A 20,043-nucleotide genomic window follows, 5' to 3' on the forward strand; every position below is an offset into this window, starting at 1 on the left:
AACTCAGATGATACCGTTTCACATGTCAATTTTATTAAACAGATCTCCGACCCGATTCAACTCCGTAGAAAAATATTTTTTTATGTAAAATGTATTATTTTTCACTATAAATATAGATTGTGTCGTCCTTTTTTACGGATTTAAATTCGTGAAAATGTTTCACAAAGAGAGCTACTCATATTCCTTTAACAATGATATTTTGAAGCAATATCTATGTTATAGAAGTAACTAATTTCTTAAAAAGATCTTAAAATTCAATATTATATAATGTAATCTTTTGATATTATAACTAATCATCAATACATTATGAAAATTGAGACTGGACTTCAGCCTAAGTGGTCTCCCCTTCTTTCCCCTGTATAGTGGCTCGGGTTCGAGCCCTTCTCATTCCATAGTTTAGGATTAAAAAAATTACATTATGAAAACAAATAATGTACATCAATGATATAATATCAAGATTACCTTATTTTAACTAAAACCCAAAACTTTATTGAAACCAGATTCTTCCGTGGCTAATTTTTATTAGCCTCACGAACAAAAATGGAAAGGAAAAAAAGAGAAAAATCAAATCTAATCTCCGAAAACTTGGTTGTATTTAGAACAATGCGCACGTCTTCCTTTTACGACAGACCAGATATAGTTAACGTTTTCTCCAATCCAAAATCTCCCGACATGAGCATCTTTCGGGTCCTGATCAACTTTTCCAAATTTGTCTTCACAAATACGTTCTTACGTTAAAATGGCCTACTAGTGAACTTATGTAAGAGCGACACAGATAAATCAATTATTCGAGAATCCCGAAAATATAAAAAAGAAAGAAATATTTGTAACGTCGAAAGTTAAAAATATATAATTAATCACAAGAATGATCATCGTCTTGTATGTTTACTTCTCTGCATCTGATCTAGTCGACTGGTGATCCAAATATATATATACTTGGCTATATATATATATATATATATAAATATATATATATATATATATATATATATATATATATATATATATATATATATATATATGTATGTATAGACGACATAACAAGAAGTTAATAACCTAACATGTGTTGTGAATCGTGAGAGCAAAAAACATGAAATTGGTAAACATTTTCATATAATTGAAAGTGAAACATGTACACAGTCGTTGAGCATGCCCATGTGAACAAAATATGGACCCTCCATGTTCCAAATAGTTATCAATTCTTCTACACACATATAAAATAATTTTTTATATTTATAATATTTATAGGTGTTAAAAGATTTCTTTATGTCAAAAATTAGAGATTATATTCCACATTTTTTTTGTAGTAATCATCTGATTATTATTTTTAAAAAAATTAAATTGATATTTTCTTAAAATTTTCTCAATTTTTAATTTGTATACTTTGCTAATCATATGCGGATCTCCATTTTAAAATAATGAAAACGTCGTGACTAATCAATATGTTTGGTAGTCGATCCTTGATCCACGCAATCATTTAATGCAAAAATTAAAAAATAAAAAATAAAAAAAATTCACATATTAATTCCATGTGAGTTCTTCATGTGATGCCAAAATGGTTACGCTGTTCACCCATCCTCCATCGGCTCCGTCTCTGTTTACGTCTTAATTATATATAGACTTCTTTTTCTTTTTTTGATTATCCTAAATATATAATCCAGTTTATATATTTAGTAACATTCTTTTCCTTATTTTTATTAATTAAGTTTTGGAAATTATATCATTATTTTTTGAACGAAATTAAAAAATAATAAAATAAGAAATTTATCGATAAACTTTATATTTAGTCTGTGAATACTATATTATATAAGTAGGCAAAATTATTTTCATGATCTTCAGTGAAACACGTGTCTAGTTTTCGGGGTTTAGATTCAAGAAAGGTTCTCTTTCTATATGTATTCGATTATTTTTTTTGGGTATATGTTTTGATGATTTCTTGATACAAATTTAAATGTAAAATGTACTAAATATTTTTTCAACTTGTGGTGAATGCACAATCAGATTTCGTAATATGAAATTTGTGAGAGAAAAAAAAGAACAAAATCTTAAATTGAAATGGAACAGAGGATGAAAAAAAAAAAAAGCTAAAATTTATCAATAATTGTGATTTGTGGCTTCCAAATATTTTTACTTATATAAGACTATGATTGATTTGGATTGATAAGACATCAAACATTTTCTTGCACTTTTACGTATTTATTATATATCACATATCGATCGAAAAATTGAATGTAATATTATTCTTATTTTTTATTATTGAAAATTAACATATCACCTCAAATTTGATCGGCATATTATTTATTTATTTTTATTATTTCACATCCAAATCAAACATTTTAATAATCATACTTTTTCTAAATCAAATCTCATACATTCAAGTGTTTTATGAAATAAAATTAATTTCTATAGTAAAAACAACCACTTTTGTGGTTTTGAACCATATATATATTTTTCTTCTTGACATTTAACAGAAATTGTTTTTGCAATTAACCTCTCTATTTTTACCCACTTTTTTTTTAAAAAAATATTACTTCCTTTTTTCAAATAAATTTTATACGAGGATAATGATATTGGATGCATGTGCAATACGAGTATCAATCACTATTAATAATAAATATTAAAATATATCTATCTCAATGTTATCGATCTAACCTAGATTTTAAAATATACCAATTAATTAGAAAAAGAGTCGATGGAATTGTGATATAAAATACAATATATTTGGCATAGAAAAAGATATGATTTAATTTTTATAAAGTCAATTGTGACCTCTCAATTAGCATCGTATTACGTTAATTATGTCACTTCATAGTTACATGCATAAAATGTTCATAACCAAATTTGATGTGTTGATTAAAATATTTTTTAAAAAAATAGCTAGGGTTAGGTTTTATCCGGTAATCATGCCTATCTTGGCATAGCATGTTTCATTTGGTAGGTTACATGGGTGAGTTTGTATTATATTTGAATATCTATTCTCAATTTTTATTTTGTATAAAATCATCGGCTCGATCGTCTTAATTGAAGAAAAAATGGAGAATCCATCAATACTTTTTTATTTACAGTGAGATAATTGACCGATCATCTCATACAAATACACTGAGAAGAATATAACTCTCAATGTAAGGACTTTTTAATCGTTTACAGCATAATTTGTAAAAGCTTAATAAAATAAGGTTAAAAAAAAAATTTAAAAAACTAATGTGTCATGCCGCTTCAAGAGTGAAGAGGCGTGACTTTCAAATTTTTTTTTTATTTAAAAAAAGCAAGTCACGCCATATGAGATGGCGTGACTTGCTTATTATTATTATTTTTTTTAAAAAAAGTAAGTCTAGCCATTTCATATGGCGTGACTTGCTTTATAATTTTTTTTTAAAAATAAGTTACGCCAATTTAGTAGCGTGACTTGCTTTTACCTTTTAAAAAAATAATAGTACAAGTGATATACTTAAATTATTTTAGAGTTGCACGCCTCCGCACATGTGTTGAAAGCTGCAACAACATAACTTTAATATTTTCGAAATCATTATAATATTATAAATTTTTCTCTATAAATTGAAGACTTGATTGTCTCACTTCATTCACCCCTTTCATATTTTTACTTCCTAAAAATTTTTATTAATTTGATTTTTTTTTGTTTTTGCAGGTTCATTTTAGTTTCAACTTATATTAAAAATATGTATACTAACATAAATTATTATGTTAAATATTAAAGTTAAATGGAATTATTATTAATGTTAGACTAATTTTGTCATGTTATTTACTTTTTTTTCAATTTTAATTATTAAGTGATTTTTATAGTTATTACTAATTTTTGTAAATAAATTTGAAAATCGTTCTGAGCTTTATTCGAGATGCATCGCCAAAATCGATTTCTTCGACAATTTGGAATGTCACAAAACATTCCCATACCGGCACTTGATGGAGATCAGTTTCATGAACGCTCAAGGCGGAGGCGCAAAAAAATTATGATTGGGTAAAACATCATAGACCACTGGTGGATGCGTGGAAAAATCGTCATAATCTGATTGTTGATAGTGAATTGGTTGAAAATTTTAGCATGACATATGATTATGAGACATGATATGATTCTATCACTCAACGTTTCATATCTCCTATCGAGCCTCAACAAATCGATTACGGTTATTAGCCCGAAGATGCATATTTCAGATGGTTGTCAGTCCATGACCCGATCCAGTACGATGTGCACTCAGTGAACAATCCACACCTTCATGAATTGTGTCAACTGAGTACCTGCAGCCTCTTCCACCAAAACATATATTTCTTAGTTGATTATTATAAATAAAAGTATTATTATTATCTAAACAAAAGTTGATTATTATTCTAAAATACAAAACATGTATTTCTTAATTGTATCTTATAAGTCAATAATATTATAAATAATAATTTTTATAATAACAAGTTTTGATATTACGCATGTCAAATAAAATAATAAGAAGTGAAATTAATTGTACTATATATTTGTATTTAAGTAGTTAAAAACAAAATTAACCGTATTTAGAATAAAAACATTTATATTATTGGTGTAAAATAAATTAATCGTTATACTAATTTTTTTTATATACTACCTATTTAAAACAAGAACAATAAGTATTGTTATTATCATTTGCATAATATAAAATAATAAGAATAACTAATAATACATATAAACATAATTAAACATTTTAATCATAAACTCAAAACGTAAGATTATGATAAATTCATAATTTATATTCGAATAGTCAAGTAAATTAATTTATATCAGCGTTTATCTCAAATAGAAGTTCAAAATCTAAATTTTATATGCAAATATATAATCACAATAATTAAATTAACGATTTTAATCAACATTGAAGGATAAAATTAATTTAAAACATACAAACATCATGTACTGCAATTACTTGATCAAACATCGAACGAAAATCCACATGAATGAACAATAACGATACATTTAAATACAGAGAAATGAAGAATGATAAAAGTACAAGAATAATACATTTGAAACGAGGGCAAACATATATAAGCAAATTTTCAAATAAAAAACACACCATGTTAATACTCATCAGTGATACATCACATCACTTTAACACGCAAATTTTAATTCAAATTTTTTCAACGGCTTCTTTGTAAAAGAAAAAAAAGATGCATGCATTATTGAGTGTAGGGATCGTCAGTCTTTCACATGACAGAGGTCTTTACCACAAGCGTCCAACAATTATTTTAAAAAAAAATCAGTAATTCACGCCTATTAAATATGCGTCACTTTTAAAAAAAATTAAAATTAAGCAAGTCTCGCCATTGGAGATAAACAAATCACGCCATCTCACTTGCATTTAAAAAAAAATTTGAAAGTCGTCACGTCTCTTGAAAGAGACGTGACACATTAGTTTGCTAAATCTTTTTTTTTATCTTATTTTATTACCCTTTTACAAAATATGCCGTAAACTGTTAAAAAAACCCCTCGATGTAGCATAGGCTCACCTGTAAGATAGGTTCCATGATAAACCAGGGTCGGGTTCTGTCACCTACTACTACCAAGTGATGAGTATATATATATATATATATATATATATATATATATATATATATATATATATATATATATTATTTGAGTTGGTGGAGAGGTTTATATTATAGATGAGTTTTGAATACGAAATATCGTCCCAAATTTATGAGACGTCGGTAGTGAACCATCGGCAGTGATGAGTATGGTCTCATTAATCGAATGAAAGAAGATAAGAACTTCGTAATTATAATTAGCTGGTCTCACAATTTTCCGAAATTTTGGTGGGCGAAGCAAGTCACAAAATCAAAATCGGATTATCACAGAAAAGACACTCTAAAATAAACTGATAGTAAATATAACACAGGATGTGGAAAGCAAGGGATATAAGAAAGCTCAACAGCTCGACCAAAACCACAGCTGGAACTTGATAATCACGTCAAACTCAAACACACGAGAATCGAGCTCGGGTAAGTCGCTCGAGTTCAAATCATATTTGTTCAATTATTTCATTTCTGTAAATATTTCTGACTTGTAGCATTCTTCAAACTACTACCTTGTCATCAAACTTATATTTGATTAATACAGAAGGGCATTATAGTTCAAACAAGAAGATACGAATGCAGGAGTTGAATTCAAGTATTGGGATTTGACCATTTAAAACTTGATTGTATCACTACTCAAGCTTCTTGAGTAGATTCACTGGACTCCAGGCATAAGCCCTGTCTGAGAACTTCAAGACCGCAGACAAAAAACATAAGCAAGTGTGAGATTCTGGTATGTGTGCTCATAAAATAATCCACTAAATAATCTTCTGGTTACAATTGACACCATTCGAGAATTTCTCAATCTAACAACTTTTAAAATTCAAATGGGACAATTCCGCTAGGAAAATTTTATGTCCATCTTAAAACTCGACACAAATACCGAAAGATCTAGAGAGACTCTCAGGAGGGTCTTCGTTCGAAGACGTTTGAAAGATTTATGAAACTGGAGCCCTTTTAAGAGTTTAAAGAGCATTACTATATGGATCCTGTTCAATACAGAAGTTTTCTCGACCAGGAAGTAAAAACAAGAGTATCCCATCGACCTCAAAATAGGCATCAGTAACCAAATTCTATGCTCCTAACCTTATTCACAAAGTCAACCATTTTAACAAGGTAAACAAACATAATCAATGTAAAGAATCAATTACCTATCACTACAATAAATTTACATCATAGGATATCAGAGTTTATTACCTAGGCAGCAGTTGAATAAAGTAATATGGAGTATACCAAAAAAAGGAAAGTCATAAGACTGCTGGAAAGAATATTAAAACTATTACCTACGTGATTTTTGAAGGTTTTAGGATCAGACTGTCTCTTGTTGTAGATTTCATGGTAGAACCGAGGGCGGCATTAACTGGAGAATGGCCAAACCACGAAAACCAGTTGAACACATTCCATTCTCCTCATCTCACTAAATTACCCATAAACCTTCATATCTCCCTTCATGAATGTGCTCTTCCAGTATTGATTGTTAAAAATAATGATGCAGAACCGAACTTCTCAATGACACAGTGTTTCACCGTTCATCACCCAATGTGCAAAATTATCCGTAAATCCCTTGCCAACTTCATTATTCTGTACTTCACTATCACACAATTCAGTTCCAGTCAGCTCCGTTTCCTACAATAATTTAACATAATACCAAGAATCGGCATTGATATCGAGTCTAGATATAGAAGCAAGACACCTTATCTGTCAAACCATGTTACAAAATCTGAAAAAACATGTTTGAAATTCACACGAGTTTTTTAAAATGTTTGGGGAGCAAATAGCATCAATATGTTTTGTACTCATCAATTGCTGTTTCTTAGGCCAGTTACCTTGCCTGCCGTGTTAAAAATACGTGGGAGACAAATTACAGATAGTATGATACAGTGAGTTTCTTAATCAAGCCTAGTAGAAGCAACTGTACTGAAGATAGCTAACAACCTTGGTAAATTAATTTTCATTAATACATATGATATTGAATCATCTTAAACGCATTTCAATTCATTATCACTGGAACTTAAAGATGGGTAGAAACCGTTTCTAACCCTTGAGCTAGTTCCACACTCAATGGCAGACCGAGCTGTTTCACCAACCATTTCATTGTCGACATTTTCCGATGACAGTACAGCGATTGGAGAGGCTGTCAGCATTGACCTGGGTATAATGAGAAAATAAATTTAGCTTCAAAACAACCTTAACTTTACAATATCCACACACAACCCCCAATTCTGCACTTATCAACTACGGTGTTTACAGACTCTCTTCTCAATGCTGTTTGTCAACACATTATCTCGATACCAACTCCAGGATCAGACACCACGTTATTGAATCTCATAAAAGTGTTGGAAGTGCTATTAACCAGTCAATATCATCCATAAGATACAGTCATACATAAGATACAGAGTCAACACCCGATCGCACTTAAATACAGAAATATTAACTGTTTCGTGACCAACAAGAATGCACTGCTGTTTGTCAGCACATCAACTCCAGGATCAGATACCACGTTATTGAATCTCATAGAAGTGTTGGAAGTGCTATTAACCAGTCAATATCATCCATAAGATACAGTCATACATAAGATACAGAGTCAACACTCGAACACACTTAAATACAGAAATACAAACTGTTTCGTGACCAACAAGAATGCACTTGATGCTCGTTTCTTTAATTTAAACGGTAACAGGGTTCAGTAGTTTCAACTTTAAATTAGTGATAATTTACACTAACAACCTCAGCAGGTTTGGCCTAATTATCATTAAAAATGCCCGAATTCTGATAATAACACTCACTGCGCCGGCTTTCTCCGTAACAGATTAAAAACGAAGGATAATAGTTGTAATTAGGTAAAACCACAGGGTTGGCTGTCCTTGTATACCTTTAAGTTAATGATATAAACAAATTATTCAAGTCAGTATCAGTAGAAAAACTACCTTTCCAACAACTCCTCCTCACAAGTTCCAGAAGAAGACAGCCAATCTAAGTCAACAAAGTTTGAGCAATCAACTGCTTCCCCATTTTCATTCTCAAGGTATTTATTCATCTGCATGGCAGCAAAGAGCTCCCTGGTAGGAACTGGAGCGGCATCTCTGCAGACCGAACAGAGACAAGTAAGGGAAAGGAATAAACGATAAAAAGGCCCTTTATAGACCAAAATGCACAAAAACCATCAGTTGATGCCATGGTGTCTTTAAATATTTAAATAATTAAGGATCGAACAGGTTGGAGAATGGACAGAGGGCATGTAAGATAGGTCCAGATTCGGGTAACTGACCTTGTGAGATCCCTAGAATGGATCCAGACCCACCAAAACATTACATACAGGTATAGATCAAGACTGTTTCAATCTGAATACCCATTACCAAATTACCCAAATATATATCACACCCCAATTCTTATGATGCACGCACCCCGATCCCCATAGAGACCATTATCCATAAAGGGTGTCGTCTCACCTCCTCCCTCTCGTGAATGGCACCAACTTTCACTGTCTCCCCTTTCCTGCTAAACTATCTACTTCTCTTTGCTGCCCTATTTATGCTCGCTTGTGAACATGGATATTCAATGCAAAACATGTTTCTTTATCCAATACAACGAGTCGAATATAAAAAAAAATACACAAGTACGCGTACACATACACTGGTACAGATAAGGAATAAAAAGAAATTAGGGCTAGGATGCCGAGAAAAGAGAACTACAGTTTGGGTCTCGTTCAGTCATATGCAAAAACAGAACTAGGGATTGGATATGGCCAGTTAAATTTGGAATATGCCGGAGCCGGGTATGTGTGGTATGATCTCATTTCAATCACCGGAGCCTCAAAAGCTCCTCCTCACAAATTTCCAGCTTCACAAACAAGGAAGAGCAAAATGACTCCTCTACTATCCACTAATTTTTGTAAATTTAAAACCAGACAAAGCTGCAGCCATTGGTTGCATGTAACTAATGAAGCAAATCCAAAGTATTCAGGTCATTATAAACTAATGAGCCCAAAAATTGAAGTATGCAGTAATAATAAGAAAAGAGAAGCACCTTGAACACGCTAGCTCGCTTTCAGAAGTCGATAATTCTCGTGTTGACTCGGAGAGTATTTTCCTTCCTCTTAATGTGTGGGAGAAACGAGCATCAGAAAATCCTTGATTGATGTTTAAGGTTGATGTGGGTGAGAGACTTTCATGAAGAATATTTCCATCTGACCATGATCTTTTAATAGGGGACCTGAACATGCATAACAAGCTTTCATTACCATTTTTTCCAGACGATCTGCTAGACCTTAAAAATATATCTGGGATTGTATTTCATATTATTGAGATTATAATGTATACTTTATATGAATTGATTGTTGTGATTAAGAGTTCAAAATGCAAAAACTCGAATTTTTACATCCATTTAGGTTATGACCCTAAATATTTGATAAATTAAAATAATGAGAACTTCAAGTAATTTAATAGTTTGTGTTAGAACGTCTGCCAAAAACATTCAAAGGAATATTTTAGATAATATTCACCAGGTACATGACAAGGCAGAAAGTAAATTGACAGAAACAAAGCTACAACTACTGCATATACCTTCCATTATTATCTAAATTTAATCGCTCGTGCCTTCCCATGGTGTAGTGTTGGTCTGAATCAAGCCCCCAGACATCAGGTTTACCAGGTTGAGGTTGAAAATGACCCAAAAATCTGCATAAATATTACCATTGAAGATATCGAGTGAAACGGTTATTAATGAAACACGAATTGTACACCAAAACAAATAATAGATGCGAGAAACACTTTTGAAAGGGGTATAATTTTTTTTAATTCCTGCAGGCCAGGGAGAGGAGCATGCTATTAAGCCTGACTCATACATAACACTCCCAAAGTTGTAACGATTATCATTGCACAGTTAATATCTACCAGTAAATACATTTCTGAGGGTGCATCTAAAAATATTTGATGCCAACTTACACATTAATTGCATTTTGTTTCTCTGTATCCATGTATGCATTGCTGTAATATCTTTGAAGAGTTCGAAAAAATTCCTGAGACTCGGTTGCAGCTTTCCATTGACCTCTTCTGGCAGAGAATATCTATGAAAGTGAACTTTTAAAAATGTTAACTTCTTATAAAAATCCCTGTCAGAAAATTGTTACTGAAGCAATTGACCCGCAAAAGAATTCCTCATTCTGTGCTGTCACTGTGCAAAACTACAGAACTTGTATTTGGAGCATATGTCAAAGATGGGCAACAGTTACAATACACAAACTAAGAGAGTGTTTGGCAAAGCTAAGGATTTTGTTTGGTAAATTTTTTGAAAATCAGGTTATAAGACTGTCAAAATAAGTTGTTGACAACTTATAAGTTGTTTTAAAAATCTAAGATCTATTTGAATGTTTTTAAAGACCAAACTATCTTCATATATTTTATAACATCTCAAACAAAGCCAGTCTAACTTAATATATAAATTGATTAATAGCCAATAATATTTATTATTATTCTAATATTCTTTTTAATATAAATTTAATTGTAATTAATATAATTATTACCGTTACTAATATTATTTCATTTTTAAAAACAATAGTTATTAATTAACATGAGTATGTGATTACTAACTTTATTATTATATTATAAATATTTTCATTATTATAGTAATAAATTAATATCACTTTATACTAATTATAATTATATAAATAATTTATTATTATTACTATATTAATATTATCATTACTATTACAATATTTATTGATAATAATTAGAATTATATTAATAATAATTAATATTTATTATTTTTATTACATGAATAATAATTTATATAATTAGCGTTTCTACTACTAATAAAACTATTACACAAATAATAATAACTTATTAATTATTATCATGTTAATAAAAATATAAAATTATATATTATATGTAAATGTTACAAATAGTCATGTGTATCAATTTCATAATGTTAAGTCTTTTTGATAATTGTCATAATAAAAAGATCTTATAATATCAAACACATCAGCACCTTCAAGATTCATTATCTTATTTTATCCAACACTTTAACATGTTATTTTTAAAATAAGATCATACAATTTATAAGCTCATACAACAGCTTATAAATCATGAGAGCTTATAAACTGTTTTAAATAAGTTTAGTCAATATTACTCTGACGTTTCAAATATCAATAACATCTAATCTAATTGAAGGATCTCATTTGTTATAAATATAAAAAATAACACTTCCAGCATTTTGACTGATTGCAACTCTAAACATTTTTCAATAAAATATCTTTGGTAAGAGAATCAAATTACTTCCAAATATACCACCAAGAAGGAAATGGTAAAACAATAACTTTGCCCAAACGACCTAAAATTAGGACAGAACTCGAAATGTAGCTTACCTTGTTGTGAGCAGCCGATCCACCATATTGATGTGCAAGAGTGTCGCCCATTCTTTCATAAAAACTCATCAACTCCTCAGCCAAAGGATCATCGAGGTCTATTTTTGGTGAGGTTGTTACTCCTAATGCCTGCAGCTGACTCCCCAGAGCAGCCAAGCCATAAGCATACTGTGCCACATTAGTGCGATCCAAACAATCTATACAATTGGTCCGGAGCACTCCCTTTTGCAACAATGGAGGATTGAAAGAAAGATTACTGTTAGAAATGTTATAGCCTCCACAAGATTTCACATCCAAGTTATCAGAATCCCCATGTTTATCATCGTTATGCTTCTCGAAAAGTGTGCTAGAATATTTATTGTTGAACATGTCAACATTCCTGCGACAAATAAGCATTACTCATAAGGGCCTTGAACTACTAAATATACAAGCAGGAAATTAGGCAATCCATGGGCCAGATTCGTCTCATATATATTTACAGCTTTAATAGGTATCAAATTCTAGTCACCAAAACCAATACAATCAACATAATTTTGGTCAAAGTACAATAAAAATATGCTCGTTCCCAATATCATAATCACTTGATTTTCGGTAGTTAACCAATGAGAAAAAAATATAGACCAAAGATATGCTCCAAAGATAATTGCGACGACTTCGCAATAAAATTGGCACACTTTGCAGTGGAGAACAAAAAAATATTAATTGTAGCATCAAACAATTTTAACTTTGTCGCCAAACGGAATGACCGGACTCACTCAAAATTAGGCATATTAAGATTCCCCTCTGATAGCGACACCGGTGTTATTTGCCAATAGAAGAAACCTGTCAGTGTAATCGCATAAGCCGCCACCTTTCCTAAGAGTAGCAAAACGTTTGTAGCATTACTGATGGAAAATGAGGAAAAAAAGGAGAAATTAGCCCAATATTCCAAAAAAGAAAGCAGCATCGTTTCAAAGGATAAACATTAGGTACCTCCTAGAATGTTTGTTCAAATCCAAGTGCAGAAATTTAAGTCGATTCTCCTCAGATAGAGAATTGTTAATGACTTCAATAGCATTCGCAAACTCAGCGCGGAGAATGGATTCTCGAGGCTTCTTTTCAATTGTCTGTTGAGAAAGAAGTTTGTCAGGTGGCTCATATGATTGTTCTTAGAAGAGCCTGTCAGAAAACTTGGTAAGAAAGAACCTTCAGCTGACCATGGTAGCCGAGGCACTTAAATTTTCTAATAGGCACCACATGTTTATAAGAGGTAATGAAATAAGGTACAAACCAATTCAGATGTAACACTCTTGAGAGTAAAACCAAGACCATAAAATCCTCCTACCTTAATCAAATTTAGAATGATGATAGGATTTCCATATCTCTTGTTAAGATTTTCAAAATGAAGCCTGGTAGCCTCATAGGTCTGGTCCCTCTTTGACACTACAGAACAAAATAACCATACAAAATAGAAATATGCATGAAAAGTAAGGTAACATAATTTATACAAATATCAATTTTTTTAGAAAAACACAGATATGAATATCACTTACATATAATATCAGGCTTAAGGTTAAGACGGGAAGTTTCTTGTGACCAGTACAGGGGGATTGATCCACGATTTTGAACCACTGAACTAATTTGAATTGGCAGTCCTTCAGAAACGTCCTCCACTAACATCTGCTCCGTCTCAACATCATTTGCAACTCGGCCCTCCTCGTTGACACCCCTTCTTAGGTATCTTCATTTACAGAATTTAGAAGATTAGCAAAAAAGGTTTTACAAAAGGAAAAATGCTAACTATAAACTCTCCAATTACCAACTGAAATCATAAATACAACCAAACAAATGATGAAGGGATGGAAATCATATAAACTACACCAAACGCACAATTTAAAGTAGATAGCATACCATCAAGAAAACAAATGATAACCACTAATAAATAAGATGAGAAAAGGAGTAAGACCTGCAACAGTTACTCCCACGAGACAATTAATAAAGCTTTTTAAACAAAATAAAGTGGTTTTCTGACTTTCTATGTTGTTGGTTATTAAGTTCAGAAATGCCAGGATGCATGTTAATCACATTAGATCACCATTACTTGGTTCGTTTCTTGCGCCTTTCACCATGATAAAACAAAAAAGTAAAAGAAAAACAGCGAGCACGAGAAGAAGAATGCCATGTGGAAATGCAGAACTCGACTAACTTAATAATCCTAACACTAAAGGTATGCTTGATTAGCAAAACCAATTCCTGTCCTTGTATTATACTCTTATCATCCAAATACTGTTGGCATGGACATAGCAAGATCGTCAAGCTCATTTTTCTAAAGCTCTAATATAAACAGATGCACAAAGCTACTGATACAAGTTCAGTTCCAATCTTATCTTCAACATTTATCCTCTTTATTAAAAGTTATAAATATTCTCACTTATCCTCAACAAGCAAAATAATTTCACACTCAAGTTTGAGAGAACAGTGGCTCAATTAGGGGATTAAGAATCAAACTTATGCCTAGCTTGAGCCAATGATATTTTGTTCAAGTTTGGGCTCCAATATATGTTTGGGTATCGGGACACGGCCTCATAGATTAGCTCATTGCTTGTATTTTAAATAAACTCGGTAGCCCTCGAGTGACTAAGACAACCCAAAACATTATAGAAATGAGAAACATTGGCTATTGGTGGGAATTGCAGCAAAGGAGAGTTCAGGATAGAGGATAAAGATGTCAATTTCTCGCTTCAGAATCGAAAATAGATGGATGCTTAATTGCTGGTTTAGGATAAAAATACCGCCGCTAGCTAAGAAGACATGTGTTCAAGCATTAATAGAGAAAAAAAATCAACTGCGAAGACAACAGAAATAACTTCTCAGGATCACAAACCAGCATATGTAAGGTGTGAAAATGTACATAGTAAAGTAGATAGATTCCTCAAAGCATCATACAAAATAGGATCACTAGTTGACCAAGCAGTTCAACCCTATTAGGATATACAATGATCCCTTGCTTATGCATAATGTATGTCAAGCAATGCAACAGTCAGAAAGAGAGAGTAACTTGGAATTAAACTACTAACAGAACTCCAAATTTTCATCACATAAAACAGTAATCTCACCTCGTGCCAGCGTAATGCCGTGAACGCCTCGCAATTAATGTTAGCTTGAGGTCCCGCCCTGATATAGAAAGTGTAGCCTGTATTCATCAAATCACAACAAATCCTTGATGCTCACAGATATAAACCAGCAGTTACTTTTATTTTCAAACATTAGAACATGATAAAATAACTTCGGTAAAGAATAACTTAAAGTTTGATAGAAATAAAAGTAAAAGAAATTCTATTTGACCTCAAAACGAAAGAGCAACTGAATTATTTTTATACTCGGTGAATTGTGGAGAAATCACATTGATTGAATTTGGTAAAGAATAAATTGAAATCATAAACTCTCTGAACCTCACCTGCTTAAAAAACCCATAGACCAATGCAACAGTCCATATAGTATTCTGAAGAATATTTCGTATTTCACGAGTAAGAAACTCATTCCATACGAACATGGTTTCGTACAAAACTTTCCCAGTCTTGTTATCACAAGTGTTCTTCTGTAGACTCCTCATCACATGGTAAGAGTAACTAAAGAAGAAATCCTTTGTGAGGTCCACCATGCACAGCAGCTTCTTGTACCTATGTAGCCAACAAATATTTAAATTGACAAGCCAACTTGTATTTCCAAGCACATACACCTTGCACAAATCTTGACTTCGACTAATATAAAGTCATCCACGTAGTAATGTACCAAATAGGGTTCCTTAAGATACTTATCTTGTTGTCACCAATCGCAACCCAGTATTTGATTTTCTACCATCTTGTATTCCTATGAAGTTCCAGTAGTTCTTTCCTTTCCACAACTCCCAGGTAATTGGTAACATCACTAGCTTCGATAATTTTCTATTTTTTCTCTCTCTACAAATCAAGTATTCGGTTTTTCACAAATCTATTCAGACCACACCCAGTGAAAACCAAATTCCTTCAAATCGTTTACAAAATCATATACCAAAAGGAGGTGAAAATGATAGAGAAGAAAATATTAACAGAGTAGTAACAGATTGCATTAGTCTCAGGGTCATAGCCATGTATTAGGAGACGAGCTGTGATGAGAGGTGCCTCAAGCTCAATCATGTCCTTTTGAATTGTAAGCAATGTCCCTTCGTTTTGTGAAAGTGATTTCATTTTCTTCTTATTCATTTGCCCTTTCGACGAAGCATAGCCGGAAAGCACGGGATTCGACTTCAATTTTGTCAGCCGCCTTCCGAGATCTCCTAAGTAGTAAAAATATTTGACAAAAGCGGGGTGCTTATGCTAAATAAGAGTTTTTCTTTTCCATACATTGCGTGGATATTTAATTGCTGATAAAATCCATTTAAATAAAGTTATCTAGGAAGGACTCGAAATTTTTGAGATGAGAAGGTTAGGTTATGCATCAGAGAGAAGAAAACCCCAGCCTCAATTTGGTTTTATCTACCTAAACCAATTTTTCATTCCCTTAAAAAACAAAAATATCATGACTCTTTTTTCTCAATTTATACACTACTCAACATAATTATTACATGTAATTCCCAATAATACTTTATTATTATACGTAAGTAAAATCATTACTGTAAAATTTTAAAAAAGCTCACTCGTTTTGTCATCATAGCTATAAAACACCAACTCGTAAAATAATACCATGACTACCTTTTTATCTCTCAAAGGCCAAAACCACTCAACTTTTCCACTCTATTTCCTCCTTTTTCCTTCGGGTATCCCCCCTATGAAATGAAGATGACAAAGCTTACCATTTTTATCATTACTTCACTATAGCAAACTGTCATTCTTGGGATACTTCCACGCCTAACAATTTCTTTGCATAAAATCAAAAATGTCAAAGATAAATTGACAGACCACCATGTGCTATAATTAAGTTTGGTAGCTGCAAACAAATAACTACGAATCTTTCAATCAATTGCACCAAGCCTCACTCAAATCACATAAAACTTTCAACCAACAAACTTTTTGTTCATTCTCGGTTTTATTGTCTAAGTCATTTTTTTCCAAAAAAAGGTCCAAACACATTCATAAAAAAGAAGTTCCCAAGGTCATTGACCATAATGAGTTGATGAATCAAGTCTGCCATTGACAAAGGTGGTTAGTGTCAAGCCCAAAAGGTATCAGATCCAAAGGTTACGCTATAGAATACTGGATGATGAGTAATTAAGATAAAAAAAATTCAATTCAATGGGAAGCATAAAGAACATTACATTTCAACCACACCGTTAACACTAGGTAAAGTTTTTTTCACATTAGTGAAATACCTTCCTTTAAAAAAAAGGCCAGGTGTTATAAAATTGAAACCAAGAAAAAACAGTGCGCAAAGTTTTTGGTTGAAGAAAGAGGTTATTGAAGTGGTCTTTTAGCAGAGGTTATTGAAGTGGTCTTTTAGCACATCAACATTTACATATGTCAATAAAGACGTTAGGAAACAATGAACAATAATGGGAAGGATGCACCATTGTTCCTCCAAGCGTAATAAAAGAACATGAAAAGCACCTAGAGAAACTGTTAAAATGAAACATGGAAAAGTACATATCAAAAGCGGAAAGCCTATAACCTGTTCTCGTTTTGATAGGCAACCATGTTGGATCTAACTGCAGAATTTGGTAGGGGGATAATCTCACATTTGGAGATGGAATACACATTGTGACCACAAATTGCACCAATTTGCCTCCTTCTTGTAATTAGTAGCAGGTAATAAGGCCCCAGAAATTTTATAAATCCTGATATATATAAGGAAAGAAAAATGATCAAAACTAACAGCCACTACCTGCAGAGGACAGAATTATGCAGCGATTCACTTACCAACAATGCCATAGCAAGTAGTGACAAACTTAAGTCCTCCTGTGGCCTTGTTTCCTTCGTGTATTCTTCTCAGTAGGTCAGAGCACTCCCTTTCATTATATGTGGTAGGATCTTCGCAAATGTTGAGCTCTGAGTGTTCCAACCTGTCAATTTTCAAGACTTTCCAATGTGTTCTACTTTTATCCCTGCCTACCATATAAAAATTCTGCAACCAAAATTACAGAAAAGAGGAAAACAGAGCCAAAAAAGTTGTCAGGCAAAACAAGTTACATGGATTCTCTAATATTAGCAAACACAAATAAGGAAAAAAACAACCTAAAATAAGTATGCATAGTTAGTGTGCTAGAATTACTGTGACCTACCAGATAAAATGTATACCTCAAAATTATTACAGAGTATTACCCGGTGCCCACATAGGCGATGGTCTATATCCAACAGAAGGCAATCATCATACACATATTAAAGCAGCTTCAAACAGAAGACAGTGAATATTTACTTACTTTCAAGCGCTAATGGTAACTTTTATGACATATGATGAGAACCATTTCAGGAAGACAAATATTTTAGCTCAAACCCAAACCAGAGGACAGGAAGGTGATCAGAGACTCAAAGTGTAGAAAGTTTCAGATCCATCCTAAACTTCTAACAAGAGAAAGAAATATAGCACTTGTACAGCTTGTTGATTGAACTAAACTTCCACTGAAGGAGTTTCAGGCAAGACCGTACTTCAACTCAACATAACGAGATCCAACTGTAATTTTACTCTCAAACATTTTCCTCTCAAATTGATTATCAAGAAATCAAAAAAAAAAAAAAGAAGGAAAAACTTAACAAAACTCAGTATATCCTAAAACACGCGAATGCAAAGATTTAAGCGCAGCAGCATCGAGAATTATACATAACTGCAAGTCTGTGAGTGCCTGTTGATACATCCAAACCTTATCAAAATCACATATTTATTCCAAAATAGCAAAAGAAAGATCATACTTAACCATTCCTGGTACCAAGAACTGTCAACGTAAAAGAAGAAAATTGTACCGATCGAGTCTCATATAGTCTGAATTTCTGCATAATTGCTTCGGGAGGTGGCAAATGAGGAGTATCAGGCTGCACTTCCTCGTTCTGCTGCTGCACAACTTCCAACACATCCGCCATTGAATCTTTCTCCTTCCCGATCCCCGAGCCCAAGTCTCGAGGGATCAATTAATTCAATATAATCAATCACAGAAGCCCTCTTGCTACCGACTTCTAAACCCCATAATCACCCTCAGGTTGCTTCAGGTACAGCATTCCTCAAACAAAATCTACAATGAATACTTTAAACCCAAGCAATATTCCTACCTTCTAAACCTCCAAGCTCTCTAATCCTAATAACTGAATATACACAATAAATTACAAAAACCCACAAGCCAATCTCTGATCAAGAAGTCAAAAGAAACAAACGTAGACACAATTCAACAGAATTGAAGATTCTTGTCCAGAGAAACTAAGCAACAAAAAATTACAAAAACGCATAAAGAAAATTCCAGTAAATGGAAAATTAAACAAGGAAGAGGAGACGAAAATTATTTTTCCAAATAATGATTGATTAAGATGATGTAGTATAGAAATAGTGGGATTGGAGTTTTTGATTGGATGTTATCATCAAATTTCTAGAGAGAGGAAGGACGGGGGACAGGTTGGATCCGTGAAGGCAATTCAAAACCACAACTTATTCAATTGGTGAAGAATATGCCTTAATTTAATTATTTTCATTCCTGAAATTAATTTGATATTATATAACAATAATCCAACTTTTTAGTGTTAATTTAAAACGAAGAACTCACCGTTCTTATCTGTAAGAACTTTTGGTAATGAATCCGACCCTGGGGCATTTCCATTGATGGCCAGTCTTGCCAAACATACAATTCAAAAAAAGTGGGTCCTTACATTGCATGACAAATCTTGGTCTCATCCTACATGGGCAGTGCCACATGAATGAAATTAACAGAACTGCGTGATTTTTTTTTAACGAAAAAAAGTAGATTTGTCAGACTCACTTATCTGTGAGTGGGAATTCACCGATATTAAAGAAAAAATAAATCTTAGCATAAAAATAATATTTTTTCATGATAACCCAAATAATAGATCTGTCTCACAAAATACGACTTAAAAGATCGTCTCACACAAATTTTATAAGAAGAAACCGCAGGTTATCTGTAAGTATACTAGTGTATCCTAAGATATTTTTAAGTTACAGTAAAAGGTTTTATATGATCTACATTA

The 20,043-nt window shown here is 32.4% G+C and overlaps 1 protein-coding gene across 1 annotated transcript; it reads right to left on the bottom strand.

Annotated features, from left to right (window-relative positions):
- Nucleotides 1–6,605: 6,605 nt before the first annotated feature.
- On the bottom strand, nucleotides 6,606–19,486 carry LOC140839673 (phosphoinositide phosphatase SAC3-like). The gene is made up of 16 exons (XM_073206557.1): nucleotides 18,817–19,486; nucleotides 17,779–17,983; nucleotides 17,531–17,696; nucleotides 15,345–15,567; nucleotides 15,004–15,080; nucleotides 13,441–13,628; nucleotides 13,233–13,330; nucleotides 12,881–13,014; nucleotides 12,664–12,792; nucleotides 11,909–12,287; nucleotides 10,491–10,612; nucleotides 10,110–10,223; nucleotides 9,574–9,759; nucleotides 8,475–8,630; nucleotides 7,587–7,695; nucleotides 6,606–7,173 (listed from the first exon to the last, which is right to left on the bottom strand). The coding sequence occupies exons 1-16, from the start codon at nucleotides 18,931–18,933 to the stop codon at nucleotides 7,054–7,056; spliced, it is 2,523 nt and encodes an 840-aa protein (XP_073062658.1). The 5' UTR covers nucleotides 18,934–19,486; the 3' UTR covers nucleotides 6,606–7,053.
- Nucleotides 19,487–20,043: the final 557 nt, after the last annotated feature.

Source organism: Primulina eburnea, chromosome 8 (assembly GCF_022965805.1).
Source record: "Primulina eburnea isolate SZY01 chromosome 8, ASM2296580v1, whole genome shotgun sequence".
Classification (NCBI taxonomy): domain Eukaryota; kingdom Viridiplantae; phylum Streptophyta; class Magnoliopsida; order Lamiales; family Gesneriaceae; genus Primulina; species Primulina eburnea.

What these genes read in the sequence shown, in the direction of transcription:
- LOC140839673 (XM_073206557.1), bottom strand. Translation starts at nt 18,933, where the DNA reads ATGGCGGATGTGTTGGAAGTTGTGCAGCAGCAGAACGAGGAAGTGCAG. An exon ending in GATCGGCTGCTCACAACAAG is followed by an intron (nt 10,613 to 11,908) that starts GTAAGCTACATT and finishes TCACTTTCATAG; the next exon opens with ATATTCTCTGCCAGAAGAGG. An exon ending in AGTGTGGAACTAGCTCAAGG is followed by an intron (nt 7,174 to 7,586) that starts GTTAGAAACGGT and finishes AAATTATTGTAG; the next exon opens with GAAACGGAGCTGACTGGAAC.